Source organism: Mobula hypostoma, chromosome 22 (assembly GCF_963921235.1).
Source record: "Mobula hypostoma chromosome 22, sMobHyp1.1, whole genome shotgun sequence".
Lineage (NCBI taxonomy): Eukaryota > Metazoa > Chordata > Chondrichthyes > Myliobatiformes > Myliobatidae > Mobula > Mobula hypostoma.
Genome location: NC_086118.1, coordinates 60,042,472 through 60,065,308, shown reverse-complemented (window position 1 = coordinate 60,065,308; position 22,837 = coordinate 60,042,472). Strand labels below are relative to the sequence as shown.

At 49.9% G+C, this 22,837-nt stretch overlaps 2 protein-coding genes across 4 annotated transcripts in view; both read right to left on the bottom strand.

The window, feature by feature from the left end:
* Positions 1–326: 326 nt before the first annotated feature.
* dgke (diacylglycerol kinase, epsilon) lies at positions 327–17,393 on the bottom strand. Its single transcript, XM_063030708.1, has 10 exons — positions 16,636–17,393; positions 15,337–15,456; positions 13,798–13,941; positions 13,072–13,229; positions 10,195–10,243; positions 9,863–9,976; positions 5,446–5,517; positions 3,056–3,183; positions 2,121–2,232; positions 327–510 (listed from the first exon to the last, which is right to left on the bottom strand). Exons 1-10 carry the CDS (start codon positions 17,257–17,259, stop codon positions 334–336), a joined length of 1,698 nt encoding a protein of 565 aa, XP_062886778.1. The 5' UTR covers positions 17,260–17,393; the 3' UTR covers positions 327–333.
* A 3,847-nt stretch (positions 17,394–21,240) lies between these two features.
* The window catches only part of ankfn1 (ankyrin repeat and fibronectin type III domain containing 1), a 77,228-nt gene continuing 75,631 nt past the window's right edge, over positions 21,241–22,837 (bottom strand). Inside the window, exon 17 of one of the 3 annotated variants that reach the window (XM_063030880.1) lies at positions 21,241–22,321. In XM_063030880.1, the coding sequence (XP_062886950.1) occupies positions 21,582–22,321 (740 nt within the window). In that variant the 3' untranslated portion in view covers positions 21,241–21,581. Of the gene's footprint in view, positions 22,366–22,837 lie in introns of all 3 variants that reach the window. The other 2 variants (XM_063030881.1, XM_063030882.1) reach the window with 2 other exon arrangements.

Sequence of the window (22,837 nt, the reverse complement as noted above, 5' to 3'; positions counted from 1 at the left end):
TCAGATGCCACACTGCAGGAATTTTCTCCTGTTAATGACTGGATGAAATGCCATTTCCCAAGAAGGGCAGTAAGCTGGCCTAGATCAGGGAAGTGGAGGGGCAGGGCTGCATGGAATGTTGAAGTGTGGTCCAGGAGCCCTGAGGGTCAGCATGCAAGGTGAGTGTGCGTCTTTTCCCTCCTCCAGCTACATCGAGAACCTCCCTTCTCCCTCTGGACAAGTAGGACATTTCAGTGCAAGAACGTCCAACCTGCAAGGTTTTTGTGTCCAACCGTTGCAGGAGGTTTTCCTCCGCTTTCCAGTGAAGTGTCCAGGGCCCCAGTGGCCCTCCAGCTACCCTGGGTGCTGAGACGCCTCTCTGCCCTCGGGCTCGCCATTGGTCTCTGCCACCGCAGCTGAGGCTTGAACCATCAATGCCTGGGTCTTGTGACTGATGAGGATCGTGCATGGTCCCTGGACCCAGGGCTCACCGTCCACCTGCATTGGCATCACAGAACTCTTCAAGGTCAGCTGGGGGGGCAGAAAGGAAGCTTGGTCATTGGTATACACGAGATTCTGCAGATCCAGAGCAACACACAACACACACACAATACTAGAGGAATTCAACAGGTCAGGCAGCATTTATGGAGAGCAATAAACAGTCAATTTTTCAGGCCTAGACCCTTCATTAGAACTGGAAATGAAAGGGGACAAAACCAGAATAAGGTGGCAGGGGCGGGGGGGATACAAACGTTTGTCATACAAGCTGGAAGTGATAGCTGAACCACGGTGAGGGAAATAGAGGGTGAAGTAAAAAGCAGGGAGATGACAGGTGAAGGGCTGGAGAAGGAATCTAACAGGAGGGGCATCAGGGGAGGTGACAGGCAGATGAGAAGAGCTAAGAGAGAAGGGGGAGAGGGGAGAAATTACCAGAAGTTAGAGAAATTGATGTTCAGGTTGGAGGCTATTCAGAAGGAATATGAGAAGTTGCTCCTCCAACCTGAGTTGGAGCCAACCGTTTTAAATCCAATCCCCACTTGTATTCCATTCCGACACGTTGGTTCTGCCACCACAATGAAGCCGCTCTCAGGTTGGGACCCTGCCTGCACTAGGAGGCATTTCCAGTGACCAGTTAACCCACCAGTCCTACCTGTTTTTGGGATGCGGGAGGGAACGAAAGCACCCGGGTGAAATGTGCAAATGCTACACCAACCAACAGTGGCAGAAGTTGGGAATGAACCTCAGTCATGGGCAGGTCTATCAGCTGTAACCTTGGCACACATAACCACATTTACAGCATTACATTTATTTTAAAACATCAAAAACCCGACGAAATATGGGTCTGGGGATAAAGGCCAAAGGAAAGAACAGAAACAGGTTGGGTTCATCACATTCCATCAGCCCATCACCACCACCAGCAATCTTTCAACCATCTGCAGACCAACATGACCACAACAAGGGCCAGGACTGACCTGTGTGGGCCAGTGACCCATCACAAATCTCCCATTATCAACTTGCCATCCTACGATGGATCACATAGGCATGAACCAATCGATATAACTCATATTAATCACACTGCCTTCATCAAGGATTGATCCCTACAAGAAATCCTAACTGGCCAGATACTCAAGATACCCACAATACAGAAACCACTCACCTCACTAGACATGGGAAGGATTCCTGCTTGCAACCCGATGTACAGGACCCGACCCTACCCAACAAATCGGTGCAGTGGTCTGTGACCGACTCCTGTCAAAGAATATCGTCCCCCAATACACAAGACCCCATCACCGCTCCTCGATCATCTAGACACCAAAACACCAACTGTTCCACCCAGCTCCCAGCGATGTTCCTCCCCACCTCAACCTATAGTCCCTCTGCTTCACCCCATAAACTACAGGTTTGCCCACCTCAACATTGTCATCTCACCACCAGATCACCCTAGCTCCCCCACACTCCCACCAAACACTTCACTAAAAAGCTAGCTTTCATCCCCAGACCTACGTGGAAGCAGATAGCCACCCCCCACACCGAATTACTGCCCCTACCCATCAAACATGCTACACTCCTGCTCAACTGGATCACAAAACCCACATTAAATTAGGTTCTGCACACCACCATCCACAATCAGGGACACTTACCTTGACTGTGTGCGCCTGCCCCAGGCGCACAGGGTTGGCCAGTCCAACGTGGATCTGAGCACAATGGAAGGAACCGTACACTCCCACCACTTCCAACAGGCTATCATTGTGGCTGCAGGAACAGAGACCAGGTTACCAGAGATGTCAGACATTCTACCTAACACGTCATGCTGCACCACACCCTCAGTTCCAGTGGGCATTTCCCTTCACCCAGGGATGGACTTCCCCGCACGGTTACCCAAGATGTCAAATATGCTACCCGACACGTCACATTGCATCGTACCCTCAGTTCCAGTGGGCACTTCTCTTCACCCAGGGATGAAAGTGGACAGGGTGGTAAAGGTGGCATATGGCACACTTGCCTTCATCCTTTGGGGAGCTGCATACAAGAGTTGGGAAACCGTGTGCAGTTCTAGTTGACTATTACAGAGTGTCGAGGCTTTGGTGAGGTTGCAGAAGAGGTCTACCAGGATGTTGCCTGGATTAGAGGGCAATATGTAATGGGAGACTGGACAAATTTGGGTTGTTTGCTCTATAGCAGAGGAGAGTTTTGAAAGATCTTAAAAGACTATGAGAAACGCACAGATAGTGGACAGAGAGTACAAATGTTGACTACTAAATGACGTGTATTTAAGGTGAGTAGGGGGAGAAAGGTTGAAGGAGATGTGCAGGACAAGATTGTTGTTTAGAAATACAGTGGAGGATGCCTGTGTCAAGCTGCCAGGGGTGGTGCTGGTGGTGGAAGCAGATATGAGAGTGATATTAGACAGGTACATGGAAATGCAGGGATATGGGTTGTGAGCAGACTGAAAGGATACAGTTAAACTTGGACCATGTTTAGCTCAGACATCATGTACGCAAGCTCTATTATTGTAAGTCCTCTCCCCAACCCAGCCACCGCATTAAACGCCAACACTGGTACTCCGTGGCCTTACCTGGCTGGGGGATACAATTCACTCCCTGTTCCTTCCCAAAGACGGCAGCCTCCACCCCAGTAGGCGATGTTCAGGACAATGACTCCCTCCAGCTTCGGCAGTGAAATCTGCTCACCATCCAGCTCCACCTGAGTGAGGCAGCAGAGAGTGAGGGGCGAGGTGCGGCACATCTGGATGCATAAATCTAAATCTAATCTCCCTCTGTAGCTGCCCAGGCCTGTGGGTCGTTATTGGGTAGAGGGTGTTAAACAGTGAGCAGAAAGGGAGGGGAGAGAGAGAGAGAGAGACAGAGACCCTCACTGAGACTAGAGAAACAACACCTTGTAAAAATATTCAGCCCCCAACCCTCAAATAATTATACAAGTAGGGATTTTGATCAATTTAACTGAGAATTTTTATTTGTGAATCACATGGCTCTTCCCCCCCCCCCCACAGTACAGCCCAAACAATGGAAAATTGTAAAGCATGATAAACTAAAAATTCAAAAAGTGAAATGTCAGCAGTTCAGAAGTATTCAACCCTCTCTGCTGAGTGCTTAGATGAAACACCTCTTGCTGCTATTACAGCCAGTAGTCTTTTTGGATAGGTCTCTTAGCTTGCACAACATGATGGAGCAAGATTTACCCAATCCTCCTGGCAAAATTGCTAACGCTGAGTCAGGTTAATCGGGGAGTGGCGGTGCACAGCAATCTCGAGGTCCTGCCAGAGAAGTTCAATCAGGTTAAGGACAGGACTCTGACTGGGCCACTCAAGGACATCAATTTTCTTCAACTGAAACCACTCCATGATTGCTCAAACATTGCACTTTAGATCGTTATCCTGCTGCATGAACTTCTTCCCCAGTTTAAGCTTACTGGCAGAAGCTAGTAGGTTTTTATCCAGGATCTCTCTGTATTTAGCAGCATTTATTTCCCCATCAATCCTGACCAGATTTCTAATCCCAGCTGCTGAAAAGCACCCCATAGCATACAGTAGAAATGGTGTTGCGCAGAATTAGATTTACACACAGGTATTGCTTAGTGTTGAGGCTGAGAAAGTTCCGCTTTAGTCTCATCCGACCTCAAGACCCTTTTCCACATCTTTACAGTATCTTCTAAGTGACACTTTGCAAAGTCTTTATAGGCAAGGTTATGTTTTATTTTCAGCCAGGGCTTCTTCCTTGCCACTCTTCAATAAAATACCCTTTTTGTGCAAGGCCTTAGATTGTGAAGCCATGAACTTCATCTCCAGTTGCAGCCACTGACTTCTCTAGCTCACTCAGTGACTGTGTCACAGTAACCTCTCATACAAGTGCCATTCTTCTCTGGCAACGAAGCTTAAAGGGGCAGCCTGCCCATTATTTTTCCATGATGGACTGCACTGAGCTTGTACCCTTCCCCACATTTGTGCTTCTTGATTATCATCTCCCTGATTTGCCTTGAAGGTTCTTTTGTTTTCATTTTAGTTTGGGCTATTGAAAATCTACCATACTGTTGGACCTTACAGATCATTTAGTCAGATAATCTCCAATTTTCTATATCAACAAATTGGTTGAGTTAGTAAGGCAACATACAGTATTGCACCTGAGGAAAGTTAGTGTAGTATTTACAGAGGATGAATACCTTCTCAGCTTCACAGCTTTGGTTTTTAATTTTTAGTAAACTGTTGACGTGTTTTGGAATATTTCTTTTGATTTGACACTTTGCACAATGTTTTGTAGATTAGCTCAAAAATCCACTAGATTTTAAATTTAGAAAATGAGACAATAAAATGTGAAAATATACTTGAGGGGCTGAATCCTCTTTTCAAGGCACTGTCTAGTGTTCATAATCATAGAAAAGTACAGTACAGCAGCAGGCCATTTAGCCCATGACAAACCATTAAGCTACCTACTCCAATCGATCAGCACGCAGATCATAGCCCTGTATTCCCCTACCATTCATGTACTTATCCAAACTTCTCTTAAACATTGAAATTGAGTTCACATGCACCACTTGTGCTGGCAGCTCGTTCCACACTCTCACCACCCTGAGTGAAGAAGTTTTCCCTCATGTTCCCCTTAAACTTTTCACCTTTCACCCTTAAGTCATGACCTCTGGTTGTAGACCCACCCAACCTCAGTAAAAAGAACTTGCTTGAATTTACCCAATCTCCTCTCAATCTTCTACATTCCAAGTATAAATGTCCTAATCTATTCTATCTTTCCTTATAACGCAGGTCCTCCAGACCCAGCAACATCCTTGTAAATTTTCTCTGTACTCTTTCAACCGTATTTACATCTTTCCTGTAGGTAGGTGACCAAAACTGCACACAATACTCCAAATTAGGTCTCGCCAATGTCTTGTACAACTTAATCTGTGGTGAGATAGACTAAGATGTCACTGGGAGTGGGATACATGCCCACAGCTCACCTCTATCTTCTTGTCCAGGTCCTTGCATGTCTGAATCAGGCAGTCTCTGGTCCCATAGAAGAAGTATACAGCCTTCATAAAACACAAGCACAGCAGTGAATCTTTCCGTCTCCCGGAGAGTTTCAGAGCATACACCCATTCCCCAGCACAGACCCCATCACACTACAGTTTCACACTCACTGCAGTCCAGTCCTTCCCAGCAGCAGGGTCAGCGTAAAGTACGCATCACACGTCCTCTGCAGGGATCAACTGGGAGAAACGCTGTGGACACAGAGGGCGGACCCCTTGCTGGAGGTGAGACTGCTTGTGTGGAGCACCACACATGCTCTCTCAGGTCTACCAGAGCCCCACTGAGCTGGGTGAGGGGTGCACTGGGACAGGGCAAGCATACTGATCACTAACCTCCACACCATGGGACTGGTTGGTCATCTTGGTCCCACCTCACCTCTGCCACCAAGGCCTAGAAAAAACTAGTAGATTCCTTCTGGGGAAGAGGAATCCCTAGTCCCTGATCGGAAAATGCAATCAGCCACTAGGCAAGAGGAAGCCCTGTTCCTTGCCTTGTTCTCAAGTCGACTGGAGAGGGCAGTGACCGGTTTGTGCCCAAACTAAGGTGCAACATTTCACTCTTAGATCCTGGACCGGACGAGTTGTCCTGTGCTATAATGTATTTTCCCACCAAGGTACTGTCTTCAGGACCACACAACTGCCAGAGGCAAGTATTAGGCATGCTGCTTTGCAGGAACCGCCTGCCTTCACTGGGACCTACTCAGAGCTGGAAAATGGCCAGGCCCAGTTGTAACACTTCCCCAGCAACAAGGGGACCCACTCTGGCTCTGGGAGAAAGGACAGGCAGGGCAGGGGAGAAGCGAGCTGCTAATCACTGGGGGTCTAGGCCAAAGGATCTGGCCATCCTGTCACAGGGGCACAGGTGGGACCATCCACACTGGGTAGACTATCGGACCCAATTTCTCAAACCTCCCTGGAACAAGTCCCACACGGGGCAAGCTCTCTCTCGGAAACAGTCCGTCCCACACCACACAGGTGTTTCCTGACATCCACAACCTCCTCGCCTTCATCAGGACACAACGAGTCCCCGTTCTGTTCTGGTCCCGGTCCCAGATCAAAGTCAATTTGGTATCAGAGTATGTATATGTCACACATACTATCCTGACATTCACTTTCTTGCAGGGATTTACAGAAAGATAAATAAATGCAATAGAATTTATGAAATACTACAGAATATAGAAGAGTGTAGCACAGGAACAGGGCATTCAGCCAACAATGTGCCAAACCAGCTAAAAAGCAAATTAAAAACACCCAAACACTATTCCCTCCTACCTACACCATGTCCATTTCCCTCCATCTTCCCTACATCCATGTGCCTATCCAAGCATCTAATATATTTGCCTTTACCACCTCACCAGGCAGCGTATTCCAGACATCCACGACTCCGAATAAAAATCCCCCTTGATCCTACACTCCCTCACTTTCAATACATATCCTCTGGTATTAGACATTTCAACCCTGAGAAACAGATACTTCTTGTTTACTCTATTTAGGCCTCACATAATTTTCTAAACCTCTATCAGATGTCCCCTCAGAATCAAATATCGTTGTGATGATTGTACACTCTAGCATCAATTGTTTGGCAACAATAAAGTATAAAGTATCCACAACTCCACCAATCTTGGTATCATCTGCAAATTTACTAACCCACCCAACTGCCGGACGATGCTGAGGATGTTCTACAAGTCTGTGGTGGCCAGTGCTATCATGTTTGCTGTTGTGTGCTGGGGCAGCAGGCTGAGGGTAGCAGACACCAAAAGAATCAACAAACTCATTCGTAAGGCCAGTGATGTTGTGGGGATGGAACTGGACTCTCTCACGGTGGTGTCTGAAAAGAGGAAGCTGTCTAAGTTGCATGCCATCTTGGTCAATGTCTCCCATCCACTACATAATGGACTGGGTGGGCACAGGAGTACATTCAGCCAGAGACTCATTCCACCGAGATGCAACACAGAGCGTCATAAGAAGTCATTCCTGCCTGTGGCCATCAAACTTTACAATTCCTCCCTTGGAGGATCAGACACCCTGAGCCAATAGGCTGGTCCTGGACTTATTTCCTGGCATAATTTACATATTACTATTTAACTATTTATGGTTTTATTACTATTATTTACGGTGCAACTGTAACGAAAACCAATTTCCCCTGGGATCAATAAAGTATGACTAACTACATTTTCATCCAGGTCATTTATATGTATCACCATCAGCAGCGATCCCAGCACAAATCCCCGGGGAACACCCCTAATTACAGACCTCCAGCTTGAATAAGTCTCTTCAACCACAATCTGAATCCAAGCAGCCAATTCTCTGCACATCCCATGCATCTTAATCTTCTGGATTAGCCTCCCACTTTGTCAAACAGCTTACTAAAATCCATGTAGACAACATCCACTTCCCTATCTCATCAATCCCTCTCATCACCTATCAAAATATTCAATCAAGTAGGTAAGGCACAACTTGCTCTGCACAAAGCTATGCTGGGTCTCCCTAATTAGGGCCCTACAACTGTGTGAGACTCACCCATCTATAGTTCCCAAAATTCCTCCTTGTTCCCTTCTGAAATAGAGGTACATTAGTCACTCACCAGGACACCAAGATACGGTCAAGGGCCTAGCAATCTGGTCTCTCGCCTCCTTCAATTAACTGGGGTAAATCCCATCAGGCCCTGGGGTCTCATCCACCTCGGAGAGGCTCAACATTTCTTCTCCTTGACCTCTAAATACCCTAACGTGTTTATACACTCAGCACTGATCTCCTGGTCCTCCATATTCCTTTCCTTGGTAAATACTGAAGCAAAGTATTCATTCAGTACCTCACTCACATTCTCTGCATCCAAACAAATGTTCCCCCCTTTATCCTTGAGAGGTCTCACCCTCCCCCGAGTTATCCTCGTGCTCTTGATGTCGGAATTCACTTTAATCCTACTTGCCAAGGACGTTTCACGGCTCCTCCTGGCTTTCCCAATTCCCTTCCTTTGTTCTTCTCTGGTTTCTTTATACTCATGTGCTTCGTTTGATCCCAACTTCCAAAGCTTTACATACTTTTCCTTTTCATCAGCTCTCTGGACATGAGGTTCAATTATCTTTCCATCCCCATCATTCCTTCAAACAGGAACATACCTTTCCAGTGCTCTGTGCAGTTGATTTTTAAACACCCTCCATATGTCTGGTGTAGTTGTTCCCAATTAATGCCTCTTAGTTCTCGACTAATACCTTCGTAACTTGCCCTACTCCAACTTAAAATTCTCCCACAAGGAAAATACCTACCCTAGAAACATTGAAAACCTACAGCACAACACAGGCTCTTTGGTCAAACATGTCCCTACCTCAGAAATTACTAGGCATACCCACAGCCCTCTATTTTTCTAAGCTCCATGTACCTATCCAAAAGTCTCTTAAAAGACCCTATTGTATCTGCCTCCACCACCGTTGTCGGCAGCCCATTCCCCGCACTCACCACTCTCTGAGTAAAAAACTTACCCCTGACATCTCCTCTGTACCTACTCCCCAGCACCTTAAACCTGTGTCCTCTTGTGGCAGCCATTTCAGCCCTGGGAAAAAGCCTCTGACTATCCACACGATGAATGCCTCTCATCGTCTTATACACCTCTAGCAGGTCTAGGTATCCTGAAAGTTAAGGAGTTGTGGTCACTGTTCCCTAACAGTTCACCACTGAAAGGTCAGTCACCTGGCCAAGTTCATTAGCCAGCACAAAGACCAGTACGATCCCTCCTCTTGATGGACCATCTACATATTAATTTAAGAAACCTTCCAGGATACGCTTACCAAATTCAGTCCCATCTAAACCCCTCACACCAAGGTGGTCCGGTTTATATTAGGGAAGTTGAAGTCCCCTCATGACAACAACTGTATTTCTTTTACACATTTCCTTAATCTGACTGCAGATCTGTTCCTCAATGTCCTCAAGTGGCTATGAGGGGGTCTGTCCCTACAATCCCATCAGTGTGATTGCACCCTTCCTATTCCTGAGTTCAACCCAAATGGACTCGGTGTCTGACCCCTCCATTATGTCTTCCCTGAGTGCAGCCGTGATATTGTCCCTGATCAGTAGTACAACTCCCCCACCCTTTACTTCCTCCTCTATACTTTCTAAAACTTGGAAAACCTGGTACATTAATCACCCATTTCTGCCCTTCTCTCAACCAAGTTTCAGCAACGACTAACGATTGTATTTGTGTAAACAGAACCTTAACACCCACTGTCGCCCATCCCCCTTTGGCTAGGCCCAGGCTCTCTGACAGAGCTTCCTCACACTCACCCGTACTCCCCAGACAGCAGGGTGAAGTCCTCCCCACTACCACACTGCTCCTCTCCGTGGCTCCACCCACCTTGTTAAGGATCCTGCTGGAAAATAGAGAGGGGCTCTGCAGCCGACGCTCGTGGAAGTTCAAGGCCATGAGGGCATCGGGCCCAATGGAGAAGTAATTGTTCATGGAGAAGACCTGATGGGGAGGAACAGAGTATACTGCAGTCCCAGAGCATCCAACCGCAAGATGTCGGGGGGGGAGGGGCAGGCGGGGAGGGAGAGGTCGGGGGAGGGATGGATGAGAGTCGGGGGAGATGGAAGACGGAGGGGTCCTGGGTTTGGCGGGGAGGGGTGGGAGAAAGATGGAAGGGTAGGAGGAAGTCCAGATACACGCTCGATGGGGGCTGCCGTTACCTTGGGTCGGTGGAAGCTGTAGAACCCCTTAGTAATCCGCACTCTCCAGCTGTGGGGACAGGAGGGACAGAATCAGTAGTTTCAGGGATTCTCCCCCCCTCACAGACCGGGCCCCCACTGGTGCCGCAGGGTCTGTGGAAACCATAGCCTATCCTGACCGACCCTCTCAGAGCACATACGCTCCATTCCTCATCCTTCCCAGGCTGTGCGGCAGAGTCCTCAAATCATCCTTTTCCCCACTGCACACTGGACCCCTCCCTCTGTATTGAAGTCCTTGCCCCTTGCCACAAAAAATTTGCCCCCAGGCCAAGAAGTGGGGCAGCCCTGTGGCTGGCTTTGGAATGGGTTTCTGACACACTGTCAAGGTCACATCTGTTACAGTGCAGGGGCACAGCCTTGTGGGGACCACTGGCCACAGTTTCCAGTTACACAACCCTCTCGCAGACCCTCTGGAACCGATGGGCCCCTCTCCTTGCTGAATGCATTACTGACCCATGTGAACCATATGTGCTGCACTCCACTCAACATTGTTCAGACAGGAATGTTCACATAACGAAGCCATGCTCACCATCTCTGATTATGCTCTACACTTCCAAGTGAAGAGTGATCCCATCCCTCGATTTCTTTCCCAGTAATTCCCCACATTTACCACAAGAACACAAGAAATAGGAGCAGGAGTCGGCCCTCTACCCCATCGAGCGTGCTCCGCCATGCAATATCATGGCTGATCTGGCCATGAGCTCATCTCCACCGACCTGCCTTTTCCCCATAATCCATAATTTCCCTACTATGCAAAAATCTATCCAACCTTGTCTTAAATATATTTACTAAGGTAACTTCATTAGGCAGAGAATTCCACAGATTCACCACTCTCTGGGAAAAGCAGTTTCTCTTCATCTCCATCCCAAATCTACTCCCTGAATCTTGAGGCTATGTCCCCTAGTTCTAGTCTCATCTACCAGTGTAAACAACTTTCCTGCCTCTATCTCTTTCACAATTTTATGTTTCTATAAGATCTCTCATTTTTCTGAATTCCAGTGTGTACAGTCCCAGCTGATTCAATCTCTCCTCTAACTCCCATCTACTACTGCAGGGGCCGACACCTGCCCTCCTCTGCCAGCGCCTCATCGCGGCCAGTAAACCCTTAGAAGTTCTAGCCATCTCCAACCTTCCTCCGACACATTTCACCATACCCTGGGGGGTTATCCATTCTAGAATCTAGTGATTCTTGAAAGATCATTACTAATGGCTCCACGATCTCTTCAGCCACCTCTTTCAGATCACTGGAGTGCACACTATCTGGTTCAGGTGACTTATCGACCTTCAGACCTTACAGTTTTCCAAAAATCTCCTCTCTAGTTATGGTATCTTCATACACTTTATGCCCCCTGACATCTGCATCTTCCAGCATACTGCTTGTGTCTTCTACAGTGAAGATTGATGCAAAATACTCACTCAGTTCATCCAGTATTTTGTTGTCTCACATTACCTCTCCTGCACCATTTTCCAGTGGTCCAATATCTACCCTCACCTTTCTTTTACACTTTATATATCTGGAGAACCTTCTGGTATCATTTGTTATATTATTGGCTTGCTTACCTTCATTTTTGATCTCTACCCACCCCATGGTTTTTTTTTCATCTTTTTTTTAAAGAAATTCCCAATCTTCTAACTCTCTACTAATTTTTTGCTGTATTATACTTTTATGCCGTCTTCAGCTTCTCCCTCTCAAATTGCAGGGTGAATTCTATCATATTATGATCACTATTACCCAAGGGTTCCTCTACTTTGAGCTCTCTAATTACAGTTCATTACACAACACCCAATCCAGAATAGTTGATCCCCTCGTGGGCTCAACCATGAGCTGCTCCAGAAAGCCATCTCGGCAGCATTCCACAAATTCTCTCTTGGGATTCAGCATCAACTTGATTTTCCCAACCTACCCGCATATTGAAATGTCCATTGCCTTTCTAACATGCTTTTTCTATGTCACTCTGATTTGTAGACCACATCCTGGCTACTTTTCATAGGCCTGTAAATTCCCATCAGGTTCTTCTTAGCCTAGTAGTTTCTTAACTCTCCCCACAAGGATTCTACACCATCTTCCATGTCACCTCCTTCTCAAGGTTTACTAGATTTTTTTTAAACCAGCACAGCCACTCCCCTCCTCTTCCAGCCACAACTCCGTGATACCCACAACATAACTGCCAACCTCTAACTGCGCTTCAAGATCATCTACCTCATTCTGTAAACAAGCGAAAATGTGCAGATACTGAAAATCCGAGCAACATATGTAAATTACTAGAGTAACTCAGCAGGCCAGGCAGCATCTATGGAAAGTACAGATGACGTTTTGGGCCAAAACCCTTTGGCAGGACGTTATTCTGTATACGGCATAGATTTGAGGATAACACCTGATCGAGAACCTGGCTGTGGGATGGAGGAGATGGTCAGTTAGTTTGAAGGGGAATGAGGCAGGACAGCGGACGGGCTGACTCGATTGCTGCACAGAGAGGCAGCAGGGATACGGTGGGCCTGCGACATTCGGACTTGGAGTGTAGACCATCTATGAAACTCCGCAGTCATTGCTGCACCAACGTCACTCCCAAACGGACCCCGTCTCGCAGCACGAACCCTCCCCTCAGTCTGAACAACAAAACCAGACATACTGCTCACTGCAAAAGGACTATTAGCCTTTGGAACTGCTTGCCGGACCCAGTTATCCATTGCCAATGGTGTGTGCAGAACCCACGGAGATCTCTGTGAACGACACTTGCTGTCTCCCTGCATCAGCACAAATTGCTCCCTGTGGCACCCTCACTGGGAATCGTGTGGGGAAGCAGCTGCGACTGTGTGCCAGCATCCCAAACAACTCACCGATCCAGCTTCACCGCTTCTCCCTCCAGAACATGACGCAGGATCCCTTCAGCCGTCTGATCACCAGTGTAACCGGCACCCCAGCCCAGCATGCGAGACAGGTCGTTCCCGGTGCCCAGCGGCAGAATGGCCACGCGTGGGGTGTACTGCTCCTGCCCCTGTACAGTGACCACATCAGCAGGGGTTCAAACACAGCTCATTCCACACAGTCGCCGTGACCCGCTCCTCTTCCCCCTGCTGTCACTATGCTGGGGCGTGCTCACTCCGGGCACAACCTACACTCTGTTATTCAGCTGCAGCTGCACACCCACACAAGAAGGGTAGATGCATGCACGCGTACCCACACAGAGATAGGGGAGTGGCGCGCACACGGACACACACACACACAGACCTCGGTGCTGACACTGGGGCAGCTGCAGTGCATTGCCAAGTACTGTCAGAAATATCCACAGGAGGAACTGCTCCCTCAGAGGGCAGAGTAAACATCAGCTCCACCAGCAGTGCACGACAGGACGGAATGGAGGGAGCTTTGTCTGACCCCAGGAGTGTGTGATGGGACAGTGTGGAGACAGCTTCACTTCTGTGTGAAGGGATGAGGTGGAGGGAGCTTCATTTGGTATTTGACCCCGAGGACGCATGATGGGATGGTGTGGGGAGAGCTTTACTGTTTCTGACCCTGGGAGCGTGTGAGAGGAAGGTAGAGAAGGGGTCTCACTCTTGACACACCTTGTGTTTCATCTCGTCGATGGCATCCAGGACCCAGCCAACAGTTCCGTCACCACCGCACACGAGCACGCAGGCAGAGTGGCTGGGTAGGACGGTGCAGAGCTGCAGAGCCTTGTACGGAGTCACAGTTCCAAGATCAAGCACCTGCAGGAGAGAAACCAGTCTTAGTCAATCATACTTTATTGATCCCAAGGAAAACCGGGTTTCATTACAGTTGCACCAAACAAGAATAGAGTATAAATAGAGCAATATAAAACCATAAATAGTTAAATAGTAATATGTAAATTATGCCAGGAAATAAGTCCAGGACCAGCCTATTGGCTCAGGGTGTCTGACCCTCCAAGGGAGGAGTTGTAAAGTTTGATGGCCACAGGCAGGAATGACCTCCTATGACGCTCTGTGTTGCATCTCGGTGGAATGAGTCTCTGGCTGAATGTACTCCTGTGCCCACCCAGTACATTATGTAGTGGATGGGAGACATTGTCCAAGATGGCATGCAACTTGGACAGCATCCTCTTTTCAGACACCACCGTGAGAGAGTCCAGTTCCATCCCCACAACATCACTGGCCTTACGAATGAGTTTGTTGATTCTGTTGGTGTCTGCCACCCTCAGCCTGCTGCCCCAGCACACAACAGCAAACATGATAGTACTGGCCACCACAGACTCGTAGAACATCCTCAGCATCGTCCAGCAGATGTTAAAGGACCTCAGTCTCCTCAGGAAATAGAGATGGCTCTGACCCTTCTTGTAGACAGCCTCAGTGTTCTTTGACCAGTCCGGTTTACTGTCAATTCGTATCCCCAGGTATTTGTAATCCTCCACCATGTCCACACTGACCCCCTGGATGGAAACAGGGGTCACCGGTACCTTAGCTCTCCTCAGGTCTACCACCAGCTCCTTAGTCTTTTTCACATTAAGCTGCAGATAATTCTGCTCACACCATTTGACAAAGTTTCCTACCATAGCCCTGTACTCAGCCTAATCTCCCTTGCTGATGCATCCAACTATGGCAGAGTCATCAGAAAACTGAAGATGACAAGATTCTGTGCAGTAGTTGAAGTCCAAGGTGTAAATGGTGAAGAGAAAGGCAGACAAGACAGTCCCCTGTGGAGCCCCAGTATGGACCATTCAGCACTGTATGGACCAGAGAACCAGCCCAAATCGCTGTTGGTGCCTACACAGACCAGAACCCACAATACTGCAGAACATCAGCCCTCAGACAGCATAGATCAGGGCACCAGCCCTAATCACCGACACAAGCCAGTACCCACACTGACAGAGAACACCACAAATCACTGACTGAGCCGATACAACAGAGCACACTAACAGCAAACATCAGCCCTCAGACACAAATCAGAACACCAGTCCATATCACTGGCAGAGCCAACACTGGCACAAACCCACATAGAGAGCACATTTAGATCCAAGTCAGTAAAATATCTAAGGCCCCAGCGATGATCCCAGCACTGCTTTCAATTCACTGGAGTTAGCAGCATGCGTGATGAGGTACTGTGTTAATGAGGAATACTGAGGTTACCTGCACAGGGTTGAGGATAGTGCGGAATTCACCCATCAAACTCTGGGCCATGTTGTTCCCACTGCGACTGTTGCCGAGGACCAGCACTGGGCTCCAGTTCTCCACACTGGTGAAGATGTACTGCATGCGGACGAAGAAACACAAACCATCACACACTTGCAGTTATCAGTGGACCCAGGGTACACTGAGCTGGGGCTCAAGCTGGAATACAGCAGACACTGCACAATATACACAGATTACAGGGAACTCTCCCACATGGTCTCACACTTATCGCTCATTCACCACTTACTTCCCAAAGCTCCCCACTGCCAACCCGTAGCCCAAAGGAGAAAAGATGGTGAACACTCTTACACACACACTCCACCCGACTGCACCTGCTACCAGAGAAGGGTGATGTTAAATTGCCCCATTCATTAACACAGTCAAAAGGTGCGTCAAATGGGTTCAACCCAGAGAGTGCAGGATAGGTTTGCAGAGGATGAGGGCAGGGAATAAAGAGTCGGAAATTGAGAGGTGTCGAAGAATGGAGGCAGCTTGGAAACCACGTCCTCTGAAGGCACTGACCATTGGGAGTGGGCAACACCCATTAGTCCCTGAAGGAGCAGGACAGACAGGTGAGCTGGGTACCGCTGCATACTGTGTATGTGTACGGTGTGAGATACTACCAAGGGAGGGCTCATAGGAGCCTAGAGAGAGATTTCATTCAAATGTATTACATTATGAAAAGACTGGACTGGTAAACTATGGACGTACTTCCAAAACTGGAGGTGTGGTTCGGTACTCAGGGAAAATGGTTAGAGGAAAGTTGATAATATGGTGCGGGGAGGGGTGGTTAGAAACCCACACAGCACAGAATTAAGCCCTTTGGCCCACTGTGTCTATACTAATCTCAGTTAAGTATCTGCTCGCACCCTCTATTGACAATTCCCAAGCTCGGCTGAAGAGCCATACTGCAACCTGTAGTCTGATGATGAGAGATTGGATTCACTTGTCACCCTGATCCCATCACCTCAGCACACGGAGGACAGACCACCCACATCACGGAAACCCCAGTACTCCCACCCTACCTACTGACCAAACAGCATCCCAGACTACACCCAACCACCTCGAAGCTTCACCACCCTGCCCCACCCATCACCCCGCTCCCAAAACCCAGTACCCACCTACCATCCACGCCCCTTCCTACACCTGGCTCTCAGTCTCCATGCCCTAAACGCCTACAGATTGCATCCCCACCCTCACCCCCTCAGCCAAACTCCCATCGCTCCCACCCCTCACAGCGCCCTGTCTACACCATACCTGCGCCGGGTCGGTGGGCTCCCGGGGCCTGCGGTTCACCGAGTGCAGGTACTGCGGGGGGACGACGGCGCGGGGCAGCGGTCCGAGGGGGCAGGCGGGGGGCACCCTGACCAGGCAGTCGTCGTGGGCGACCTGTTGGCACCAAATGCAGCGCTGGTCGCAGAGGCAGGGCCGGGAGCCGCACTGCAGGCCGCAGACGGCGCAGCGGTTGCAGAGTGGAAGGTTGCCGCGGAGCCAGTGGTGGCGAGGGGGACCACGGGCCGCGCTCAGCCGCTGTTTGCAGCGCAGCCGGCGCTCGGCCGCTGCCTGGCAGGCCGGGTGCACGCAGGCTCCGCAGCTGTCGCAGTAGCAGCCCCGCAGCGCGGCCTGCCCGCACTCGCTGCAGTAGGTGGGACGGCCGAAAAGGTCCGAGTAAAGCCAGCGGTGTCCGCCCGGGCCCGGGCTCGGGCCCACCGGCGCCCCGGGCCGCCCCCGTCTCCCGCCCAACCACCAGCTCAGCAGCACGGGCAACAGCACGGCGGCCGCCGTCAGCAGCGCCAGGCGACCAGCGCCCAAGCCCCAGCCCCAGGCCCCAGGGCCCACCTCCGCCGCTGCCTCGCCGCCTTCACCCATCCCGCCGCCCATCAACCCCGGGGCCCCGGGCGGCGGCCGCCGCCGCTCAGCGGGGCCGCGCCAGCAGCAACGCGCTCCGCCGGCTCCGGTGCGAGCAGTAAACAGGAACGCGCCATTGAAGCCGCAACTGACGCCTGGGAAACGGGGCGGGGTCTCGAAATTGACGTTGTCGTGGGCGGGGCCGAGAGGGGCTCGTTGCTAAGGGCGGGGCCTAGAGGGGATGGTTGCTAAGGGCGGGGCCGAGGAAGGCCGGGGGGCGGGGTCGAGCGGCCAGCCGGAGCTCCTCAATGCTGGTGAACGCATTCCGCAGCATCTGCAGAATTCCTGTTGTTGGAGATTTTCAAAGTTTATTGTCACAAGGATAGGTCCGTTTATGGTAGGAGCAATGGATAAACTTCCTTCCAGCATCATCACATCAGATAAGCAACGTTCACCAGGAAAGCACGCAAATTATACACAACTAATACAAGGAAAAACACAATTAAAATAAAAATGTCCATTTTAAGTGCAACGTAACCGAAGTGTTCATAGTGTTGCCGAATACCAATTACAGTACAGTTTTGCCAGTCTGTTCTTGGACCTGGTGGTGTCCTGACCCGGGCGGTGGGATCTCGATGATGGATGCCGCTTTGAGACAGCGCCTCCCGGTGGAGAGGGATGTGCCAGTACAGTAATGTATCGGACAGAGGCCACTACTCTACAGCCTCTTGTGTTCCTTGTGCGTTAGAATTGCCGTACCATACCATGCTGTGACGAGCTAAGATACTTTCATCAGTACATATGTAGACATTTGTTAGTGTTTGATGTCAAGCTTAACCTCCTAAAAAGCATGCTTTCCCTGTGCTGCTGGGCCCAAGACAGGTCACCCGCTATGTTAACGCGCAGGAACTTAAAGTTGCTCTCCCTCTCCACCACCGACTTCACAATGTAGGCTGGAGCGTGTGTTCACCTTCCTTCCCCTTCCTGAAGACAACCGTCATCGTTGGTTTTACTGGCGTTGAGCAATATTTCTTTCTTTTTCTTTCTCTCTCTCTCACAAACACACACACACACACACACACACACACACACACACACACACACATCTGGCTCGCCACCACCAACAACAACCGTGATGTGTTGTGTTTGAATTGAAGATGCCGTTGCAGCTATGCCTGGCCACAGTCATGCATGCAGGGAGCAAAGACTCAAAGACATTCTCAAGATTCAAAGATTCAAAACACTTTATTGTCATTCTAACCGTACATCAGCTCTGCAGGGCAGAATGAGACAGCGTTTCTCAGGAGCAGTGCAATCATAACATAACAAACGCAACACTAAATAATAAACATAACAATAAATAGTAAAACACAACAGCCACATGTCAGTTAAAATCAAGTTTTGTGTCCAGTGCAAGTTAAAAGTGTCCAAAGCAGAGTCAGGTAGAGCAGCTATTTAGCAGTCTGACTGCTTGTGGGAGGAAGCTGTTTAGTAGCCTTGTGGTTTTAGTTCTGATGCTCCTGTAACGTTTGCCTGATGGCAGAAGAACAAACAGTTCATGGAGAGGGTGTGAGGGGTCTTTAATGATGTACCGTGTCTTCTGGAGGCATTGACTCTGAAAGAGGTCTTGGACAGAAGGTAGGGAGACCCCAATAACCTTCTCTGCTCCCCTAACCACCCTCTGCAAAGCTTTTTTGTCGACAGCACTGCAGCTGGAGTACCAGGTTGTGATGCAAAAGGTCAGCACACTCTCAACCACACCTCTGTAGAATGTAGTTAAGATGTTAGTGGGGAGTGATGCTTGTTTAAGCTTCCTCAGAAAGTACAATCTCTGCTGGGCCCGTTTCACAATCCCAGTGGTGTTCCTGGACCAGGTTGAGATTGTCCGAGATCAGCACCCCAAGGAACTTGATGTTTTCCACTCTCTCCACTTTGGAGCCGCTGGTGCTGAGGGGTGTGTGCTCAGGCTGAGACCGTCTGAAATCGACGATCATCTCCTTGGTTTTGATGACATTAAGCATCAAGTTGTTATCCCCGCACCAGCTCTCTAGGTGTTTGATCTCGTCCCTGTACATTGTTTCATCATTTTTGCAGATGAGCCCCACCACTGTGGTAACATCAGCAAATCTAATGATCAGGTTCTCCTTGAATCTGGCTGCACGGTCATGTGTTAGCAGTGTAAACAGCAATGGGCTAAGCACACAGCCTTGTGGGGATCCAGTGCTCAGTGTGATGGAGTCAGAGATGTTCCTGCCAACACGGACTGACCGTGGTCTCTATGTCAAGAAATCCAGAATCCAGCGACACATAGCAGTGCTAAGGCCAAACAGCGACGGTTTCTCCACTAGTCTCTGCGGGATGATGGTATTGAACGCTGAACTAAAATCAAAGTACAGGATTCTGGCATAAGTGTCTTTGTTGTCCAGGTGAGAGAGAACTGTGTGCAGTGTGGTGGATATTGCGTCCTCCGGAGAGCGATGTGCGCAACCTTGAGGAACCTGTGTGGATGAGAGGAGATGATGGTGAGAAGACAGGTGCATGGAATTGAGTGGGATCCAGGATCAGCCATGATGAAATGGCAGAGCAGACTCGACGGGTTGAATGGCTTAATTTCCTCCTGTGTCTTACGGTCTTCTGGTGTTAACAAAACTTACCGACTGGGATCTCAAAATCAGAATCAGCTTCATTATAACTAGCGTGAATTTGACATTTGTATTTTTGTGGCAGGCATAAAACCTTGCTAGAAATTATAATAAAAAGCACCTAATATTGCAAAAGAGGAATGGTGAGGAAGTGTTCACGGGTTTAGAAATCTGATGGCGGAGGGGAAGAAACTGTTTCTAAAACATTTGAGTGTGAGTCTTCAGGATCCTGTACCTCCTCCTTGATGGTAGCAATGAGAAGAGGGCATGTCCTGGATTATGTGGTGTCCCAATGTAACCTTGCACTAACATCATAAGACCCAGGAACTGATTGTGGACTTCAGGACGGGGAAGTTGAGGGGATACACACCAGTCCTTGTCGAGTGGAAAGTTCCTGGGTGCTAATATCTCAGAACAGAGCGAAGAGCCATGTAAGTCGCATCTGCAGCGAACCTGCCATAGTGGGAAGCAGATCCAGGACATCACTAATGCAGGGGACGATTTGCTCCATAACCAACCTCTCCAAGCACTTCGCTACAGTTGCAGTAAGTGCCACCGATCAGGTCATCGTACCTTTCTTGGACCCCCGTACAACAGATGCCTTTCTGAAGCAGATGGAAGCCCGAGACCTCAGATGCAAGGAATTGAAAATGTCCGTAAAGACTCCAGTCCCATTGACCATAGCCCTCCCCATTCACATACTTATCCAAAAATGTTCCAGTCGAACTAATTCCAATGGCATTTCGATCCACAGTCTCACCACCCTCTGAGTGAAGCCCCCGTCAGGTTCCCCTTAAATATTTCACCTTTCACCCGTAACCAATGACCTCCAGTTCCTCATGTTAAATTGGTTGATACAAGACTGACCAAGCGCAGGGTGTGAAGGAACATTTAGATTCTGTGCAAGGGTGGATGTGAACACACACTGACATCTGTCCTTTGCAAGCTGGGACAGCAGAAAGACGCAGAGAGAAACGGAACAAGCCTTTACGTTTACAGGTCAACACTGCCTGCAAGTTTTTCTCTGTTGCCAGTTTGTGGATTGTTCCTGTTGACTTTCCTCGGAGATGTCTACACTCGAGCTTGCTTCCCATCGGCAGCGGTTCCCATGGAAATGTCAACCAGTAGCATTGCCGTTTCCATTGGAACTGAAGTCCAACACAGACGCAGAACGGTTGCAGGGGCAGGACATATTACATTTTCCGGTTACGGTCCTAGAGCAAGTGGAATTCCAAACATTCAAACCGGGAAGTCAGCGAGGAGAAGGTGTTTGTAGCTGGTGATTTCTGGCCTTTGCAGTCTTCCTGCGTCAACTAGCCCCAGCGTGGGGGGGGGGGCACACAGAGGGGAGCTGAGGAAGACCTTGCTCACTTGGAGGGTGCATGCAATGCACGCCCGAGGGGTCAGTGGGGGCGGGGGTGCGACCGTTTGACGGTGCACCATCTGGGTGCGGGGAGGTGGGGATGCTGTAGATGCGATGGAGGGGGTTTCCGCCGACTCCTTAAGCAGATACAGTCGAGGATCGTAGTGAGAGACGTAGCGTGTTACCTAAGTCAATCTGAGGATCGTGCCCTAATATTCAGGCCGGGGGTGAGGGCGGGGGGGGGCGGGGAACGGAGGGGTTGGAAGATGAGCCCAGGCCAGCGGGCGGCGGTGGTGGTGGTGGGGGCGGGAGGGAGGACAGTCGGGCTGGATCTGCTCCTTGCTGCCCCGCTACAGGACACTGCTGAAGGTGTCGGGGCCAAGGGACATGCTCAGCCGCTCCCCCTCTAACTCCTCACGCTGATCCGGCTCGGCCTGTGGTGTCCTAGTGCCGCTGGGTTGTCCCAGGCGGGCTTCTGGGCAGAGGGGAGGGCTAAGCCTCGGTGTGTACACGCCTTCGGACAGACTTGGGGGCGGCCCAGCCCGTTGCAGCTGCAAGCAGCCTTGTCTGAAGTGTGCCCGGCGGCTGGAAGCGGAGTGAGGGTCATTGCTACCCGCCGACCCCCGGGCTGGGGGCTCTAATCCTAGGACAGTGATGTCGGATCCCTGGACACTGGGCTTTGACCTTAGGTCATCGACGTCCGACCACCAGACACCGGGCTCCGTCCCACAGACCCTGGGCTCCGACCCCAGGACACCGACGTCTGAACAAAGAACACCGAGCTCCAACCCACAGACGCTGGAATCCGAACCCACGACACTGACGTCCGAACATCGGACACCGGGCTGCGATTCCCGAACACCGTTCTGGGACCCTCGGACGCTGCCCGCCGCCTCACTCCGCTCCCTCAGCCGCAGGATGTCCGGAGCGATGTCGTTCAGACCGTGAGCTGGCCGCTGGCCAAAGTGACGGGAAGTTACGGTCAGCAGGTCAGGCTCCCTCGGACTGGGTGTCCCGCCAGTGTCACAGTCGCTGTCAGTCGACAGAAAGACATCGGAGCTGCTCTCGTCGTCGGAACTGGGCCGCCAGTCTGCAACACAGGGGAGTTTACGGTCAGATGGAGGGTTGGGGTCCAGAAGGAGAGGGGCGCGTAGGAGGTAGGTTGGGATTTGGGAGGCAGTGGGGTCTGGGATGAAAGGGGCCCTGTGCAGCCCACTTTCCTACACTCCACCCGCCCCCAGCCAACCACACTGGGTGGGAGTTGCGCTCTGACAGAAACTCAGCAGGCCTAGCAGCATCTGTGGGGACAGGGGGTGTTGACCTCCAGGTCGAGATCCTCCATCGGGACCAAACTGGAGGGCAGCGGTCAGGATCCGGTTTAAAATCATCGGCATACGAGCCTATAAACAGTATTCACCGCCCCCCCCCCCCCCGAAATTATTGTTTACAAATTTATTGTTTTACAACATTGAATCACAGTGGATTTAATTTGGCTTTCTTTGACACTGATCAACAGAAAAAGACTATCGTGTCAAAGTGAAAACAGATCTCTACAAAGTAATCCAAATTAATTACAAATATAAAATACAAAATGATTGATTGTACA

Coding starts and splice junctions, on each gene's coding strand:
- dgke (XM_063030708.1), bottom strand. CDS start 17,259: ATGGGCGGCGGGATGGGTGAAGGCGGCGAGGCAGCGGCGGAGGTGGGC. Junction 13,942..15,336: donor CTATCCTCAACCCTGTGCAG/GTAACCTCAGTA, acceptor TCTCTCCTGCAG/GTGCTTGATCTTGGAACTGT. Junction 3,184..5,445: donor ACCTGGACAAGAAGATAGAG/GTGAGCTGTGGG, acceptor TGCCTCACTCAG/GTGGAGCTGGATGGTGAGCA.